The sequence below is a fragment of the Arvicanthis niloticus genome, chromosome 13, assembly GCF_011762505.2.
Source record: "Arvicanthis niloticus isolate mArvNil1 chromosome 13, mArvNil1.pat.X, whole genome shotgun sequence".
Lineage (NCBI taxonomy): Eukaryota > Metazoa > Chordata > Mammalia > Rodentia > Muridae > Arvicanthis > Arvicanthis niloticus.
The window spans coordinates 41,910,870-41,930,781 of NC_047670.1; the positions used below are offsets into that span (position 1 = coordinate 41,910,870).

At 42.4% G+C, this 19,912-nt stretch overlaps 1 protein-coding gene across 1 annotated transcript in view; it reads right to left on the reverse strand.

Annotated features, from left to right (window-relative positions):
* Window positions 1–19,912, reverse strand: part of Kcnq3 (potassium voltage-gated channel subfamily Q member 3) — a 288,668-nt gene that overhangs the window by 27,725 nt on the left and 241,031 nt on the right. Inside the window, exons 2-7 of the mRNA XM_034517557.2 lie at window positions 9,680–9,770; window positions 8,804–8,930; window positions 7,160–7,332; window positions 3,571–3,726; window positions 2,152–2,262; window positions 253–348 (exon numbers count right to left, since the gene is read on the reverse strand). Of these exons, the coding sequence (XP_034373448.2) occupies window positions 253–348; window positions 2,152–2,262; window positions 3,571–3,726; window positions 7,160–7,332; window positions 8,804–8,930; window positions 9,680–9,770 (754 nt within the window). The remainder of the gene's footprint in view (window positions 1–252; window positions 349–2,151; window positions 2,263–3,570; window positions 3,727–7,159; window positions 7,333–8,803; window positions 8,931–9,679; window positions 9,771–19,912) is intronic.

A 19,912-nucleotide genomic window follows, 5' to 3' on the forward strand; every position in this document is an offset into this window, starting at 1 on the left:
AGAATTTAGGTGAAAAATGGTAAGGCTTTCACTATCAACACACATAGACTATGTAGGTAACCATGGTGATGTCTTTAGCCACCCACAAGGGAGCAAATGCAAGCTCGTCCTCTTCTGCCTAGGGATATGCCTTTGTTCCTTTTCTCTATATCTGTCTTCATTGTTTTCACACACACACACACACACACACACACACACACACACACACACACACACCTCCCTGGGCCCATCCAAGTTCACAGGTACACAGACCTGGATGAGTTCAGCAGCTGGCTTCCTTCTCTTCTCAAAGTGCTTCTGACGGTGCTGCTCCTGAACCTTCAGTGCCAGTCCTGAGCCAAGGATACCCTGCAAAGAGAATTCAAGCCTATGTCAGCTGCACTGGACTCTCTCAGCACCCCTGCCTTATGTCTGGTATAGCAGAGAATGTAGGTCTCAATGACACCCTGAAGCCTTTGTTGACATTTGAATGTGAAATGTCACTCATAGATTCATTCATGTGTTTGAACCCTTGGGCTTTAGCTGGTTGTCCTTTAGGAAGGTTGTGGATCTCTGAAGAGGTGGATCCTTACTGGAAGAATTAGATAACTGGAAGTGGGTGTAGATGTTTTGTAGCTTGTTCCTATTGGCTTGTCTACTCTGCTTCCTGACTGTTGGATGTGATGAGACCAGTTACTTCCTGTTCCTGCTATCATGCCTTCCTTGCTATTATGTACTGTAAGACAAAATTAAATCTTCCCCTACATATTGCTTCTTGCTAGGTATTTTGGTCATAGTAATGCAGTGGCAATAATAGAGGAAAGAGAGAAGGAAGAAAGCCATGCTTTCCGCTGCAGAGTAGGGAGTCTGGTTAAGTGAAACAAGTCAGAAGCCAAAGACACCTGGGTTGCAATGTGATAGCCATAGTCCAAGTGTGACACCCTGGGGACTCTCTTATCTGAGCTCTGTCTTTTCAGGGACCACTGGTTCATAGTGGGTCATAGTACCTATCTGACAGTGATCTCAGAAACAAAAGGGAAAACCTAGATGACAAATAGGAAATGTTCAGTAAAAAATAATAGATGCCCTTCATATTATAATCAAATTCTAAAATAGTTTAGGTGCTTGAACAATGTCCTGGGACATATTCAATAGGCAGAATTTCCAAGAATTGGATCTGCTTTGTTTTCCAGGTCAGACACTAGTGTGGACTAAGCAGATAGACACATGCATTTAATAAAAAGGGAATTACAGATGGTACAATACCCCGTCCATCCTTTGCCAGGTTTGTGGGTGAGAAAACCGGTCTGAGAACATCATAGCAAAAGTCAAAGAGCTGGGAAAAATACATATAAGTTGGCTAGTAATGAAAAAACAAATTCTCCTGTTTAGAAAAAAATGATGGAGTGGCATCGGAGGAATTGTGGTTTAAGAATGTTCTCTTCAAGCTGCACAACGAGAAGCCAGGCTTCAGAACTGGCTTGGCTTGGATTCCTGACTCCACATCCCAGGCATGTTTATAACCTTTACAGTTTTTAACTCATACTCTCGGCATGAAGAGCAAATGAGATGATGCAGGTAAAACATTTGGCATGATTTGGGTACACAGTGAGCCCAATATGAGCTTTCTATTTTCACTCTCATTATATCGCTGTTGGGGGAAGGTATTCTTTCACATGTCAAGAACAACTCTTGACAGAAGTGAAAACAAAATGAAACAAAAATGTAAGGCAGCAAGTATCAGGCCAAGAAAAAAGAAAAAAGAAAAAAAATTCAGACGTGAAGTATGTGCGCTGTGTTAGGTTTTGGGCATCAACAGATGAAGACAGAGCTCTAGCCCCAGAAGATATCAGTCCTTGAAGGCAGGCAGAGATGGAAATCTGTTAACCCACATGGAGTCAGAATACCCACAAGAGGGGCCCACTGTCTTAGACTGAAGATGGCAGTACTGTTTAGCAATCAAGGAAGCATTTGAAGATATCACTCCTGGTGCAAGGAAGCAGCACAAGCATGAGGGAAGGGTGAGGCACAGCCATGCTGAGGTACCAGCTGCTTAAGTGATAGGGTGTGGATCATCGAACTCAGGATATAATAGGGTAAAATTTGAGGCTCAGGATTTGAGCTGGCTCTAGGCATTAAGGGGAACTTCCTGTCACAATCAAAAGAACTTACTGCTGGAAGGGCAAAAAAGGAGACACCGATTAAAGAAAAGGTGGCAGCAATCAGACGTCCTTCCCAGGTTTTAGGTGTCTTGTCTCCATAGCCAATGGTGGCTAGTGTGATCTGAAAAAGAGAAGCATTCAAACGGGTTTCCACAGATAAGGAACATTAGTGGCAGTGAACTGAGCTCTGCTTCTCAGCCCCTGTGCCTGCTCAGATGCAGCTCTCATTCATATATATCAAGACTCCTATACCACAGCTTGTTTTTAGCTTAGAGGTGTCCAACTAATTGCAAAAATGTGCACATAGGTGCGCACACGCGCGTGCGTGCGAGATGTGTGTGTGTGTGTGTGTGTGTGTGTGTGTACAGTTGCTTCTCTATAGGCATAGCTTTCACATCTTGGGATTTAACCAACTATGTTTCAATAAAACCAAATGATAATATAACAATAAAATAATACAAATAAGAACTACAGCATTCCAACTCTTTACATAGTATTTACATGTCATTAGGCACTAAAAGTAATCTAGGTTTGATTTAAATACATAGGAGGATATGTGTGGCTCGTATGCAAATGGTACAATGTTTTCTAGAAGGAATGAGCTTCAATCTATCTTGATATCTTCAGAGAAGTGGAAGAAATTGAAATCAGCTTCCTGTTTACACCAAGGAATAACTGTATTTGTGCACGTATGGATTTATGTACAGCCAAGTTATGAGTTGTGTTTGTCAGTGTATTTGGGTATATCATCATTTGTGCATGTCTGACTGTCCATGTGTTTGTCCTCAGTAGTATATTCCAGTGTGTGACTATATGTTTATCAAGACACAGTTCACAATACCATGGCCTCTGCAGCCCATTTGCCTACCTTCAAATCTCAAGTGTCTTAAACTAATTATTAAACTAACTTACCCTCTATGGTTCTTGTTTCAGTTTTCTCACTTAAAAAAAAGGCTAACAGATGTTTGGGTTCAAAGTACATTAGTAAGCACTAACTACTTAGCACGGTGATGTGGAATAAATTAAGGGTTTAGTAAGTGCCAGGATTACTACTTCCATATATGTCTTCAGGTCTGTGTGTCATGCATATATCTGATACTGTGGCTTTGTTGCATGAACATGGCTCGACTGATGACCACCTATGACTGACAAGGCCAGGTCCCAGAAAACGATGCAAAAAGGCTGTTCCGGGCTCTAGTTTCTTACAAGCTCCATGAAAAACTATTTCTAGGTATAGCTTTCATCGGTAGAAGCTTTCTTGTTTCCTCTCTGTAGATTTGAAGGTAGAAGAGGTCCAGTCCTCATGTTTGAATGTAAACTGAAACTCACTTGAATGTGCCCATACCCCAATCTTCACCTCTTTCTGCATCTAGTGGTCAAGTTTCCACACAACCTCTCTAGGGTTGTCTTTCAAGGAAAGGTGACTCACCAGGCCCCACCACAAAGCATCTGCATAGGTCTCAAACTCCTCTTTCATCTCCTCTCCTTGGGCATCCATCTCTGGCACATCTTTCTCCACCAGGTATACAAGAAATGAAGAAAGGATGAGTGTCAGGAAGCCGATGTACCAGGCAGTGATGAGTTCCTAGAACAGTGAAAAACAGAGGGACTCAGTAGGAAGCCCTCAGTGGAAGATTGAGCCAGGTAGTCTGAAGTTTGAGTTCATGTTTGTTTGCCATGTTTACCTTTTCTGAGTTTCACTTCCTATCACTGGAAAACAGGAGGCTAGAACGTAGACATTTCCATCATTAACTACTAGAATGCTGTAAGCTCTAGGAGAAGAAAAACACTCCATTCGAGGTGACCTGATGTCTCAACTCAGGAGCTTTCATGAGAAGTTAGTGGTCAGGAGAAATTGGTTATTTCCAGAGACAAGCACAGAATTTGGGAGACTTCATGTGTCACAGGCCTGCATGGAACAGGGCCAAAAATCAGTTCCATGGGCAGATTACTAGCAAAGGGCTGTTAGTGTGGCCCAGGAGACACAGCCATGGACAGGGACCCACCACCACCACCATTTCACTGTATGATTCAAAGGAGAACCAGTCTCTCTGATCCATCAGATAAGAACTTTGATACTTTAAAAAAAATTTCAGTTGTGTTATGTGAATATAGTTTTGTTTTAATCCCAGAAGTGGGATATGGGGCTTCTTCAGATTGTCCACAGCTGCTAACTATGATTGTCTTATGCTCTAGGAGGGCTATGATTTTTTTTTTGTCATCTGCAAATAGTTTACATTTGGAATGCTGGGGACTCTTGAGATGGTCTAAATGCAAGAGCCCCAGAAAGCCTGTGGTGGCTGCCGGTCCCTGCCCATGCTGTTCCTGCTGATGTATCTGCTATTGCTGGATTACTGGTTAGAGATATTCTGATGATGAAGATTGAACTTGCCCTAAGGAACTCCTGCCCCTAAGCAGCAGGAAGTAGTCTAAAGGATGCCCCTTTTCCTTCTAACCTTCTTTCTCTCCTATCTCGTGTTGAAGGGCTGGAAGGGACTAGGTTGGAATAAGGGTTGGAAGGGGGTTAGATAATAGAACCCAATCAAGTGGCTCAAAAATACGCCTACAGTGTGTAACATACTTTTTTTTCAAAATAATAATAATATTAACAATAAAAGAGTAGAACAAAAGAGTCATGTAGGTGTCCCGGATACTCCTGGTGGAATTCAGACAAGCCTGTTTATGTGAAAGTGATCTTGCATATTAAAATATGTGAAAACACAAAAGACAAATGAGACCTATGATTTCATAGATAGTGCCGCACAGTAAGAAGGAAACAAGGCCAATTGACTGAGTAAAAGGAAATGCCAGAGTTAGGAGAACCAGGAGGTGGCAAAGCTTCAGGCTGACCAAGATGATCCCTAGGGGTCTCTGTTGCTTTAAGTCCTCTGTTGTTCTCCTGATGAGGTTTAGCATGGTAGAGGGGGGAGGAGAGAAGTCACGATTATAGGTGAACATCATGATCTGGATGTAAAGTTTGTGTTCATATTGAGGCATCTCAGGGAGCTGTTGATGGCACAGCTGTCCTTCCGAAGGCAGTCCACTGCTAGCCTTTGGGTCAGGAGAGGCTCACTGATAGTTCTTATTGTGTTGGCCCACATAGTCCCTGCTGCCCACACTACCCTTTCCTGCAGGACCAATTGAGGAAACTCCAGCCATCTGCATTCACCTCTAACCTTCATTATGATTATTTCCCTGGATCGTTTTACCCCATTAGAAAGAGTGCTGTGGTCTGAATAAGAACTACCCTTCCTAGGCTCAGATCTGGAACTCGTCTTTCCGGGCTGGTGGTGCTAATTTGCGAGGCTCTGGCAACTATAGGGGTTAGGGCTTAGCTGGTAGAAGTGGGTCACTAGGGGTGGGACTTTGAATGGCTTCCCCCGGTTCCAGATTCCTGTCTTATGCTCCACTTTCCTGGTCTGCTATGATGCGAACAGTCAGTCTCCAACACACAGCCCTGCTCAGTGGTTCTGCCCAACCTTCGTCTCAACATTGTACTGGAACTCTGAAACTGTAAGTCCAAACACACCCCGCCTTCCTCACTGTTTTATGAGGAGCTGTGTAAGTCAGTGTCAAGAAGAGAGCTCAATGGCATTTCATTAGTAGCATCACTGTTTTGTATTCAGCCTGCTTCTCCCACACTGTTAGGCTTCTCTGTTCATAGTCATCTTACCTTCCCCACAGTGTCTTATGTACACTGCATTCAGGTACATTCACACATGTGAAGGTGAATGGTACCAACGTTGGAGTGGGAGGTTCTCCTCTGAGGGTCTGCCCTGAAAGAGATCTGAGACGGGAAAGAAAGTTGCCCACTCCTTCCCCAGGGGTTTTCTGAAGCCTCCTACAAAGCCTCTTGCTTTGCAGACTGCAGCTGGGAACCTCTGCCTCCCTGGACTCCTGCAAGCCAGAAGATTTGCTTGGTGGTTTCTTTAGAAACAGCTGCTTGATCATGTGCAGCATACACGTAAACCAGCTGTGCTGGATTATTAGGTGGTGGTGTGATGGTTGGCATCAGGAGTTAAAGTGGGTTTTTCAGGCATTCAAAACATGGTTCAAGGGAATCTTGACTTTGTATAACTTTCACTAGCAGCTCTGTAAGAGTCTATTCCCTCACATGTCAAGTGTTTCAGCAGTTAGCCTTGGGATCAAGGTACTGAGACTTCTCTACAAGAAGGGTTGGGAAGAGATAGCATCAAATATTTTCCTGTCTTTCAAATCGGTTCTGTAGGATCTACAAGGCCTTTTCTCCCTGCTTTGGTGACTCAGAGCTCAGTTTCCTGACACATGAGATCCAGCCAGCATACCAGAAACTGGAAGCATGAACTGGTAGATATCCTGGGGTATATTTGTCATGGGAATAGTACTTGGCTTGTTGTAACTATAGGATCAACATCAGAAATCTCACCCTGGTAACACAGGCTTATATCTTTGTATCTCTGAATGTCAGAGGAGTCAAGTATAGAACTTGGTCCAGAGTGCAAAGAATTGATTAAAAAAAAAAAAAACTCACCCAAACCGAAAACAAAACAAAATGAACAAACAAACAAACAAACAAAAAACCCAAAGTGACACAGATAGAGTTTGAATCCAAATTAGTCGGTGGGCCTCCCAAATCTTCCCCCCTCCCTTGTTACATGCTGCCTTGTGTGAGCTCATTCTACCTTTTCAACCACGTAGAGATATAGATATTACCACTCAGCTGTTGAATCATAAATGGTAATCTCTACTGCAGATATGAGAAAACAGAAAACCAATGAGAAGTGAGTCATTTAGCCAAACTTATTTGCTTATAATGGAGCAGAGGCCTAATCTCAGATCTGCTTGCGGTCTAAATCCACACCCCTGGGCCACACTTGCATGTGCTTCTTTCTCTACTTCCTCCTATTTTTCCTTGTTATTATCATTGTCAGTGTTTGCAGCATGACCACCCTCATGGACACTACAGGAAGATGGTTCTGTAGAAAGGTACAAGCAGGAAAGAAGCCTGTGTTACTTCATGGCTTTTCCATAACACTTACTTTGCTGTGGGCACAGATAGCCGAGCCCAGGAGCTTCCAGGTGCCACCCCTCCTATCCATTCGAAGCATGCGCAGGATCTGCAGGAAGCGGAGGCTTCGCAGGGAGGTGGCCAGGACATTGCCCTGGTTTCCCACGGCAACCACTGGCACAGAGGCAATCAGCACGAAGATGTCTGGGAAAGAGGACAGACCGTGGCAGAGAACAGAGAAGGTCATGCAGAAGGAATACCCCATTACTAGCACTGTCTAGGAGTTGATGAACATGTCAAGAACGGGCTGCTCTAAGCAGCTGTGTTGAGGTTGACATCAACTGCCAGTGACAACGAATTATGCTGTGAATGATGAGGCATGGAACCTCTCAACACCACCACTGACTTCCTAGGAGTCAGGGAAAGACCCTGTTAGACTCCACCTCTGGTTCTAGAGCGCAGAGGTACAATTTCTCAAAGTGCCTTCTTATGTGGCACTTGGTATTTGATATCAGATGAGATGGGGAGAAGAGGGCATTGCGGGTTGCTCAGGCTAAAGAAGTAAAGCCTGACGCTCAGACTCTCTCTCTCTCTCTGTGTGTGTGTGTGTGTGTGTGTGTGTGTGTGTGTGTGTGTGTGTGTGTTTTCTGAGTAAGCAGAACATGAGATGGGAACTTGGATGTGATGTATTGAGAGATTAGTTCAGGGCCATGAGATTCTTCTGGAACTGTGGTGTTGGGGTGCGTGGTAGTTTAAATGAGGAGGGATCCCATAGGCTCATATGTTTGAGTGCTTGGTCCCAAAGGTAGAACTGTTTGGGAAGGATTAGGGGGTGTGTCACTAGAGGAGATGGGCTTTTGAAACCTCAAAGCTACATAGGCTGTTATTCTCTCTCTGCTGCCTGTGAATCGGGTTGTAAACTGTAATCTCTCTCTCTCTCTCTCTCTCTCTCTCTCTCTCTCTCTTTCTCTCTCCTCTTTCTCTCTCTCCTCTCTCTCTCTCCTCTCTCTTCTCTCTCCTCTCTTCTTTCTCTCTCTCTCTCTCTCTCTCTCTCTCTCTCTCTCTCTCTCTCTCAGCTGTAATCACTTAGGTACTCTTCCAGTGGCACGCCCAGCACTGTGTTCCCTACTGTGATGGTTATAAACTAACTTTCTGAACCTATAAGCAAGTTTCCAATGAAATGCTTTCTTTACGAAGTTACCTTGGTCAAGGTGTTTTATCCAAGCAACAGAACAATAATTAAGACTGGTAGGATCTGCTCACTAATTATGAAACTGGAAGAACTCAGTTCTGTGAACGTCAGTTTCTATCTTTGTAAAACAGGTAAAATGTGGTCCAGCACAAGTACACTGTCAGTGACCAATGGGATGGCACTTTCTACCCCTGCTAGCCTGGAAGACACAGGTGATTTGAGCTATTTTGGTGACCAAGTGTGCTACTAGTCTGGTTACTAGGGATATACATTATCTGGTGCTTTGTGATTTCTTCACAACCCAAATGCAGTGAGCCCAGTTCTCAACCACTAAGAAAAGCTACCTATTTAACAAGGAACAATCCAAAGAGATGGATTTTCAGCACCGGATATTTTGGTACTCTCTGTACCCATAAAACTTTCTTAGAGAAATACTGTAGGAGAGAACTGAGCCCAGCACTGGACCCAATTGTCAGGGCTTACCCAACATGCACAGGGGCTTCCTGGCAAACTTTAGCCGCCCACGCCAGCCTTTGTATCGACAGCAACATCCTGCAGCCCAGATCCTCAAAGCAAACTCAGCTCCAAAGATGAAAATAGCAAATGTTTCCTGCATGAAATAGTGTATGGCATGAGGTTAATTAGGACTCAGCCTCAGGACTACTGAGTTCAGAGGAAAAGGGATCTGCTGCTCCTTTGCTAGTGGGGAGGATGCTGGGGCCAGGGAGGGAAGAAGTGCAGGTTGGCCATTGCGATGGCTCCTGTCTTCATCTTGCCATGTTAACTATCCATGCAAAAATGATTCCAGGTTTGAGCGTTTCTGAAGATTTCATTCCAATGAATCATTTTTTTAGCCCATTGAATGTATGAAAATACCCAATAAGTGAGGTCAAACACAATCTGCTAATCCCACTCAGAATGCTCAGACACTGCTATTCTAGCTGGCCAATGCTGCTAACCTTAGCTTTTGGGCCAGGCATTGCCTCACGAGTTTTATAGTATTATCCCCAGTTTACAATTGAGAAATCAAAGAAGGGTCAGGGTTTAGAATGGAGTATGCCTTTAGGTGAACTTTCAGAGGGCCAGGAAGCTACGTTCTTATCATTTACTACTGATGATTTTGGCTTGTACTACATGCTCCTTATTTCTATCCAGAACCCTGGATCATCATCAGGAAGGTTATGCCTATGGCAGGCCTGGCAAGGCAAAGGGGGTATTGCTTTTCTTTGGACCTCTAATTGGCTAACGATATTAGGAGGCTGAAATCCAGGCAAATAGTTTCCAGAGGTTGACTCCCTACAGCTGAAAGTGACCTATAGCTTCCATTCCGGAGTACAATGACAGTGGCCCATAGCTCACCAGCAGCAACAGCCAGTCTCCAGACACAGTCTCATACTCCTTGAAGGTGGTAAGGACGGCCAGAATCAAACATCCCAGGACAATCAGGAACCTAAAGGGAAGAAGGAAGGAGGGAACTTTAGTCCTGGCTGGTGTGGCAGGCAATCACAAGAAAGGGGGTCAGTGAGGCACTGGACAGTGTAGTGTCACGTGCTTTATAGGCTACCCCATTCATCTCCCACGGCAATGCTGAAGTTGGGAAAGACAGTGAACAAGGCTGAGAGAGGTTAAGCACGGAGTACGCTATTGCTCCACAAGCTACCTGACAGATTCAGTTAGACTTTTTGATTTTTTTTTTTTTTTTTGCTGTCTTGGAACACATTTTCTGACCAATACATCTGATGATCCTCTAAGCTAAATTTTCACTTCCAACCTTGTCTAGTAGTTTAACCACAATCACTGACCTCATCAACTTGTTAGGCTTTTTATTTGAAAGGAATAACTCCCACTTCTAAGTGAAGCCTTACATACTCCAAATCCTCTTCTCAGGGGATGGTGATGATGGTGTTGATGATGTCAACACCAGCACCTCTCCCTACTACATTGGGTCAGCATCCTTCACCTGCCACTTCACACATGCCATTTCATAATCTTTAGAGTGACTCTCAAGGTCAATATGGCCATTCCCCTGCTGCAGGATTTAAAAGATCAATAGTATGTAAAATATTAAATGCCCGGTTCTACAACATAAACCACCAACCTCAGCTCTGTGAGATTTGCCTTCATTTGGCATTGAACATGGAAGTGGATGCCAAGGCTGAGTTGGTGTACAAAGAAAAACCTAGTGTCCCAGATCTGAACTTCTGCAGCAGAAGTAGGAGCTTTTCAGACTCTTCTCAATAGCTCATCTGGTTAGCATGTAAACATGGGGATGGCACCACAAGATGTGCATGGTTATTTCCTGTGACTCATGCCTTTATGTGACTACTTCACTGAGTACAAGTAGACACCAAGACTCATTCCTTCTTAGCTTTCCTCATTATATGGCAAAAGCCACTAAATAGTCACGTCTGTGATTGTGCCACACTACATGGAGCCCCATCTATACAGACTAGAGGTAGAGAATCTCTTGCTGGCCTTAACAAGGCCACAACATAGGACCCAGTTGACCACTGATGCTCAGAAACTGTGAGCTACAGAAAGAAAAGGTATCATAGTCCACTAAGAGAGTGGCAATTTGTAATACAGAGTGATAGAAAATTCAGTGTGGGATGTGAATTGACTAAGTGCATCTAATTTCCAGAGTTGGATGACCATGTGGTCTATGTTGTTTGGCCTGTCATACTTCACTCCTGGATAGCAGAGGCTGTATAAGGTCCTATTTATATCCAGTGACTAACCCAGAGCTCATAGCTCTATGTAACCAAGAGTTTTTTAAGGCATCAAAGTGACTTCCATAATTCCCTGTTGCTGGAATTAAAGACACAGAACACACACACACACACACACACACACACACACACACACACACAAACACTTTGTCACACAAACATGAGTACATCTATACACACACACACATGCATAAACACATATGTCCACGTACACATACAGGTTATGATTGGTAGAAAACAAATGACAATTTCCGGTTCCAATCCCTGGCAACACTCTCACATACGACACACACACATGGGAAACATACATACATACACATATGAAGCATACATACATGCATATGACACACACACATGGGATACATACATACAGATATGAAGCATACATACATGCATATCACACACACACACACACACACACACCACCTAAACACACAGTGTATTGATTGAGCACTTGCTTAGCATGTGCTAAGCAAGTTCTGGCTTCAATCTCTAATACCACATATGATCACACACACAGAGGTATATATGATAGAGCCACATAATGTACATACATGTATATATGCATATGTGTATACATATAATAGCTTCCCTTTGTTGTTTGTTTTTTTTTGTGATTTCATTCATTGTTAGCCTACTCTGAGAATATTAAATGCAAACTCTAGAAACAAGTCACTGATGGGTACTATTTTACTATGATTTATTACTGTCCATGTTCTACACTGTGTTAGTTACTGCTATTAACCTTGTACTGTTCTTAGTTTGTAAATTAAGCTTTATTACAGTCATGCAACATATATAGAAACATACAGTATGAATATTTTGGTTCTATCTACATCTGAACATTCACAAAGCACCCTAGCACACATCAACAACAGACAATGGAGATATCTGTATTTATATCTGTAGTCAGCTCAGAAGGGCTGTGGTCAGTGATGGCTGTCATGGCTGGCCAAAGAGGACACATGATAAGAGTCTCCTGAAAGAGAATCCTCCTGGAGGTCTAAGCAGGAATGAACAGGGTGATGTGAAAGAGCAAGAGAAACACACTGAGGGTCTTGTTGCTAGGATATAGCAAAAACAGATGTTGAGAGGTGTGTGGTAACCTCGGGTCCAAGATGAAACCTTCGTAAGAATGTGCTGAATTTGAAGTCCAAGTAAAACTCTACATCATGCCAATCAAAGTCCAAGTTTAAACTTTTCAAGTAAGGTTGACCTCTAACACTGTGAGGGAAGAGGTGGAGAAATCACCTTTATCCCACCATCCAGTTTCAATCTAGGTCTGATCAGCCCACAGCATGCAGAACCCAGACTGAGCCAGCAGGGGGCAGCCAAGAACCATACAACTAGCTATGCACCAGCATCATTGGGATCTACTTTCTGAGACCGGAGAAAGACCAATAATTTATGAAACTCAAATCATCTAGGAAGGCCTTCTAACCTCGAGAAGAGAAGGCATTTTTCAGCTTTTTGCAAAGTTCAAACTGTCCTTAAAATAGCTCGAGTTCAGCAGTCAGCCTCTGTCAGCCTTGCTGACAGAAGCCAGATTTGTCCGGGCCACAGCAGCACCTGCCCTCCAAGTTCCTTTGTCTGGTGCTCTCTAGATGCCCCACTAACCTTTCTTTTTCATCTCTCCTCTACCCTTTGCTACTCTGGCTCTCTGTCTACAGCCCTCTCTGCTCCGTTCCCTTTCTCTCACTGCCTCACTCATTCCCATCCCGTGTCTCTTCCTCCACCCATTCCTACCTTCCTCAGCACATCCTCTCCCTCCCCTCTATGGTCTTCAGGCCCAGAACAAGAGATTGGGGAAGAGATCCCTGAGGAGATCCAACAGGGCCCTTGCTTCTGTCTACAGTTCCTGGCTGTGTTTGAGAGCAATGCTGGACCATGCCAATGCTGTCCTCAAGCCCTTCCCCCAGAAACAGTCGCCTCCACGTTTCTCCCTCAGAACTCATTCCTTATCCTCTACCATCCTTCAGCCAAGCCGGAGCTAAAGAAGTCAGGGAAGAAACACACGGGGGCACTCTGAACTGCAGGCAGACTGTTATGAACTATATGGCTCAGGTGATCAGTACAAGGCACAGTGCATCCTGTCCAGGTCTGCTCAGTACCAGAGCTCCACAAGGCAGCACACAGAGAGACACGGGAAGCTTTTCTGACAAGGAGGTAAAGGAAGACCTGCCATGACACTGAGATGAGGAGGTGAAAAAATGCTCACATTACATACATGGTTGTTGTTTTCATGTGGTCTTTTCTCTTTTTCTCCTGAGATCATCAGTGGGGGTATGGAAGAACCACTACTTTATATACATAAATATATAGATAAGGCTGGAGCTTCCAAGACCAGGTGACAGTGTCTGGAGAGTCTGCAGGAAATCTGGCCAGTAGACAAAGGCACCGAACCATCCCAGTAAACTGGGAGGACAATTCTCTATCTGCTTCTTTGGACTCTCACATTTGGGAAGTCTTCGATCAGGGACCCTGCTGGTCCTACTTTACTTTCAGTAACTCTGGGGCAATTTTTCCATCATTAGTGGCTCCTGATGTCCTTCAAAGCCAGGGAGGCAGGTAGCAGCTGAACCCACTGGATTATCGTTAGAGTTCCTTCACTGAAAGTGATGAAGGGCCTGCCATCCTAAGCAGGTGTAGACAGAATGAACTAACAGGGTGTGGCTGGCTCCCTCACACTTGACCTGACTCCAGGCACTGCCCTGGTTCCTGGCTCTCGAGCGGATAAAATACTTCCAATGAAAAGAGCACCTTCAGATCAAACAAATGAGATTGTGTCCGACTAAAAAACTGGCACAGGAACAGAAGAGCAAAAAGACAATCTTTATCTGACTGAGAGAATTCTTGAAACTATACACTTGACAAAGAGTTAATAATAAAGTCTGCACTATGTAAAGAACTCAAATGATTCAACAACAACAAAAGCAAATAACTAAATTACACTGGCCTAAAAATCTGGATATATGAAATATTATGTATGTACATGTACATATAATATATATATACATACACATATAGTGACCCACAAGTATTAATTAAATCCCAACTGGTCAAGGCCTCAAAATAATGTCTGATTATGTTGTAAAGTCTCTAATATGGACTGGGCAAGGCTGCCTGGAATGCAGGATTCAAACTGCTGCCAACTTACCTGGAGGAAATGCTATAATCAACTGGTAATGTTTGTTAGATAAGAGACATGACGAAGAATGTACCATCCCATAGAGATATGGACATAAGCTCATAAGCAATACTCTTATGTCCCTAGTGTTTCCTTCTCCTTGCTCTATTCATAATATATTCCCTACCCAAGTTCTAGCAATCACAACATTTAAGGAACCCGGAGAAGCCTGTTCTTGTTCCTTTATTTTACAGGAAGGGATTTTGTACAACAGAAACCCAAGTAAGCATGTGAGCATACCGTGACTCCTGAAGGATGCTGGTGACACCCTGGCCTTCTGCTCCCAGCCTAGTCCATCTCCCACAATGCCATTCTTTGTTTTGTGTTCAATAAAGTGGAGAGGGCTTTGATGGGTTGTGTGCTCTTCCTTAAAATGGTTAGAATGTGTTGCCTTTCATTAAATCCAAACATCAGGGGAAAAGGTGAAATATTACATACCAGGATAATGCAGGGAATTTAAAATGCAATGGATGTTTACTTTGCTTTTTGAGATCTGACCTATGATCTCTCTTTTCCTTCTGGAACTCATTTTCTCTCCTCAAATGTATTGTATACTTATTTATCTGCTAGGTTCAAATAGTTCAAAATAATGTCATCAGATGTCAGAGTCTAACAGTGCATATGAAAAAAGTACAAGGAATAATTTTAAAATGATTCAAAGTGATTGCTTCTTTTTATCTTGTGTTAAAAGTTGCAGGACTGCAATTACAGAAAGTCAAGAACACCCTGTGAACTGAGGCCACATTTCAGCCTGAGCAAAATAGCACATACTTGAGCTAATCAGAGCAGTGTTCACATTTCATGGTAAAAGTACAGTCAGTGACACCTCATTTCTGGACCAGAGATAGGGAGATCAAATAAAAGAGCTCAGGAGAGAGTATCCCCATCACTTCCTTTCCTTCCTCTACTCTACCCTTCAAATACCCTTTCTCATTATTTTTTCTAAGTAGACCAATCAGGTACCAGGTCTTTAGCAAGGAGATCTGGCTCTCCCACGTCAGATCATTCCACAACAGAATGGATAAGAGGAATGATCCCACAATATGCTACCTACAAGAAACTCACTTTTGTGCCAAAGGCCCAAATATGTTGCCAGAGAAAAGACAGAAAATACTTCTCTCTTAACAGTAATCAAGGTAAAGTAGAAGTGGCCATAATAATATCAGACCTCAAAGCAGAAATGAAGAACAAAATTGTTATGAGAGGCCAAGGAGAGCATCACAGGCAAATGAGTTTCAATGCATTAAAAAGACGTAGAAGTTGTGAACAAATGCACAACCAATATAACAGAACTCTGAAATATACTAGGCTTCCCTATGCTTGTCTTCTCCTTCTTTATATTTCTAATCATAGCAGATTTAAAATTCAATTAAAACATGGAAGATTTTCCGAATACTATGTCTTCTTCTAATTCACTGTTTTCTTCTCATCCAATTGATGTATCTTTTGTCTTCCAAGGATGTCTTTAACTGATCTGAGGATCTGTCACCTCCTCTATTATGATGTCTCTCCTTCCCTCAAGAAACTACTGGATGGTCACTTGCCACATATTAGGAGTTGAGAGTGGATCATACTTGTCTCTTAAGAGTTTGTACTTCATCTCTTGCTCACCAAACAATGGTAGGAAAAAATTCTTCTGATCATAGGACTTTTTTTTTTCACTTTTCATAATCTTGTGTATCCCTTGACATGCTTGACCACTCTAGGCTCTGGGCATCCACTGACAAGCACAACACATCTTAGATTGTTCTAATGAAGTAAAGACCCAAATGATTTCCTTTTGGGAGCAAAGTTCTTCTTGGTACAAGGCAATAGCCGAAGACACTTTCAGTTTTCATTTTGTTTCCAGCTCTGGTGTTTAACCTCTACAAACATGGGGAAGCCCTTTCCTCTCTCCGTGTTTTCATATCTACATTTGTGAAGCATGCAACCCAGGGAAATGGCACAATATGTCTTTTTGGACTGTTTTTATGGGTTCAAGATGGAAAAGTCCATGTTCAGATAAAAGCCGTGTTACTTGCTACACGGAGGACGATTTCATCACTTGCAAATGGTAATGACACAAGCTCCTAATTCAGACTGCTGTGGGAAGTAAATGAAAGAATGCTCTTGGGTTACATAGTGTCATGCTTATCACAGCATGCTGACCCGAAATGTTCTAGCTTCTGCAAGAGTGAATTTTAGCTTGAATGGGTCATGGCAGCAGCTAGGTCCCATATAGCTAACAGATTCACTTGATAGTTCATCGGGTCCTAAAATTACTTATTTAAAATTGGAGAATCTACTAGAAATTAAAAGAAGTCAGAGGAAGGCTGTGTATCTGTTCCATCACAGACTGCCTTGTCCACATCAGTCTGAGTCACACATTGACTATTTCTAAACAGCCTTTCAGATGCATCCAACCTTCTATAAGCAAGCCATATTTTTGGAGATTTGTGGCTTCTGACTTGGGATAAGGTTATCAGCTTTCTCCAGACCAGGAAGCTCTCTGTCCTCTTCTGCAATAATGACAGAAGAAGTAGACACCAATTTCATTAGCATACCCATAACACTCCTTTGACTCTGTTCACATTTGACACTTCCATATAAAGGCAGTGCTGTCCTAACTCTGACAGATCACAAGGTGTCTCCCTGTGGGATGGTGACAGAAACCATTAGCTAGGTATTTCCACCTCCATATTGCCCCTAACTGTGGTATCTGTTTTCCTTATGGAATACAATGTTTCCTTATCAACCAAGCGATTTATTTGTTATCCAAAATTTGCATGCCAGGCTTCTAGATGCCACAGTGAGATGCAGGGTTAGGTTTTAAAGATCTTCATAAGACCACACACACCTGCTAGGTTTCCCTGGAAACCCAGAGCAACACAGGAAAAGATTAAAGGCTGCAGAGTAGATCCGTAGCAAGCAGAACCCAAGATGGCCCCCCCAGAATCATCCTAATGATATCCCTGGGGAATTGTCACTGCTTAAAACAGGCTAGAACTTGTTTCTAGTGGGTAGAGTATGGTAAGGAGATGGGACGCTATTTTTGTGATTAGAATATAAAGGACTGTGAATTCCATGTTGCTGTAGACTCTGCTTCTATTAAGCAAGCTGTTAGGCTGCTTAAAAATATTAAACATAACAGTATTAAAAAGAAAGAAACCTTCCACCCAAAATTGGACCCTTCAGAAACTGGAATCTTCAAACAGCCACTAAAGGGATTTTGATGGAAAACCTTCTTTAGCTGAGTTTTCACATGATACTCAAGGCCAGGCTTATGGTATGATCCTGAGAACCATACCTGAAGTCCTAATAGAGGGAGGGAAAAAGGAGGGGGAGAGGATTAGGGAGAAAGACAAAGAGGAAGAAAAAAAAGGAAAAGAAAAGAAGGAGGAAATAAAAGAGAAATTATCTCTCATGTGTGAGACTGTGTTTTGGGTGAGAGTGTTACACAGCAAGATATATGAATACAGGTTTATTTGGGTGTAGATCTTCTCCCAGCAACTAGAAGACCTTGAGTGGATTTTAGTTTCCGGAATCTCACTTCATTGTCTATAAAACAGGAGTAACAAACATGGGGATCCCTGCTATATGAATGTTCTTTACCTAAGTCTTGGCATGTGGGAGATCTCAGACAGCATAAAAACTCCTCATAATTAAAATGGATTTTCCTAATAGTGGCTCCATGCTGGTGTGATTAGCCATTGTCATAGGAGTGTCCTGGCTTTGCAGATCAGCTTCTGCTACCTCAGCAGACATCTTGAATAGCACAGTCGAAGCCATTTGTAAAATAAAAAGGCTAAGTTCACAATGCATGCCAGATTGTATGACCGTTGATGGAAAAGATGAGAGTTGATGACTGATTAATTGATCAAGACAAGGTCACAATACACATTGTATGCTGGCCTCAAACCCACAACACTACCTGAGTATTACTGACATGTATGCTATCACAACTGGCTGAGGGATGTTTGAAATACACTGGAGCCATTAGCAAAGGATGTTCTTGAGTGAGTTGGTTTGAAGACAAACCAAGTGGTCCATGAAAGGGCTTAAATATCCTATAGTCTGTATTAGTTCCTTTAAACTCTACAACCAAAACAGTGGGAGAGCAATGTAAAGAGGAGTGGTTATTTATTTTAGTTCATAGTATTGGAGGATTGGTTCATAGATGCTTGGCCTTATGTACCTGGACTGAACATTATGGAAGTGTGTGTTAGAGAAGCTGTTTGCCACAGGGCAGCGGAGAAAAAGAGAAAAAAAAATGTTGGAAGGGCCCAAGACAAGATGTTGCCTCAGTGATGTAATTTCTCTACTTAGGTCTCACCTCTGATTTTACATAGTCTACTAATGCCATCATATTATGAATCCATTAAGGAATTAGTTTTCTCTAGAAAAGAGTAATTTTCTCTGCTGATGCTCTTACAGACATACCTAGAGGTGTGTTTCACTAACCCATGTTTCTACATTTTATTGGCTTAACAATCAAACTTAACCACTGCAATTCTTCTCTCTCAGAGGGTTGAACTAATAAAATGTGAAGTCATGCAATGTTATATAATTCGGCTTTTTATAGCCCCACCCCATGTGGCTGCTGGTAGTGTGCCTATGACCCAATGGATAGTCCCACTCCTGTACACATATTTTCAGGAGTAATTGGACACACAGTGTTAATAATAACAATAATAACAGGAAAAGATTAAATGAAGTTGGGAAGGAGGTGGTGTAATTCCCAAAGTCAATCTATAAGCCACACATGCCCAGGAACCAGATAATTTCACAGAGCCCTGTTAACAACAGTGTAGAAGCTACCCTCCAATTGCATAGCATGGGATAGCCAGGCAATTAAATGATAAGCATTCAAAAGTTCAACATATCAATGTGCCCAGAATTAGGTACTAATAGGTTACTAATCAAACACTAGTTTCTTTTTTCTTATGCTAATAAAATGTAATACTGAGCACTGATTTAACAGTGTATTAAAAATGATTATTGTTATAAAGTTTTGTATTCCTGAAAAGAGAAAGAAAAATCATATAAATATTAATACCTGGCCAATCATCACTTTACATGCACATGAGTATCCAACCCACAGATGTGTAAGGTAGTGCAGATTTTTTTGCCATCTGAGTTAACAGGTAGCAAACACTGGTCCTCAGACCAGATATAGCCCACTGTTAATTTCTGTATAGTTTTATTGGTTCACAGCCATGCTTACCTGCCAATGCATGACTGCTTTTGAAACATGGCAAGAGAACTGAGCAGCTGCAATGGAGATCTTCTGGAGTAATAAATATGCTGAGAATTATTTATTATCCCAGTTCCCTAAGAGAATGTGCTAGCAAATGAATAGCATCATCTTGGGACAATTTACATGTCTGATGCTATGCAGAAAAACAATAAACCTAAAATAGGAGACTTAATCCTAAAACCCCCTTGCTAACTACAGCATACTTTGAAAAATGACTACATGAATAAAACAGGCATACCCACATTTTGTGAAGGACCTCATTGAAAAAATTAACACAAACAATGAACAAAAATTATATCAGGGTTTGCACAGTGTGTCTGCCACTAGAAAAGTCTGTATAAACTTCATGGTATGTCATCATGGTGAATTATTTCCTTTCCTTCCTATCTCCCTTTCCTACTTCCATCTCCTTCTCCACACTCTCCTCCTCCTCCTTTCCC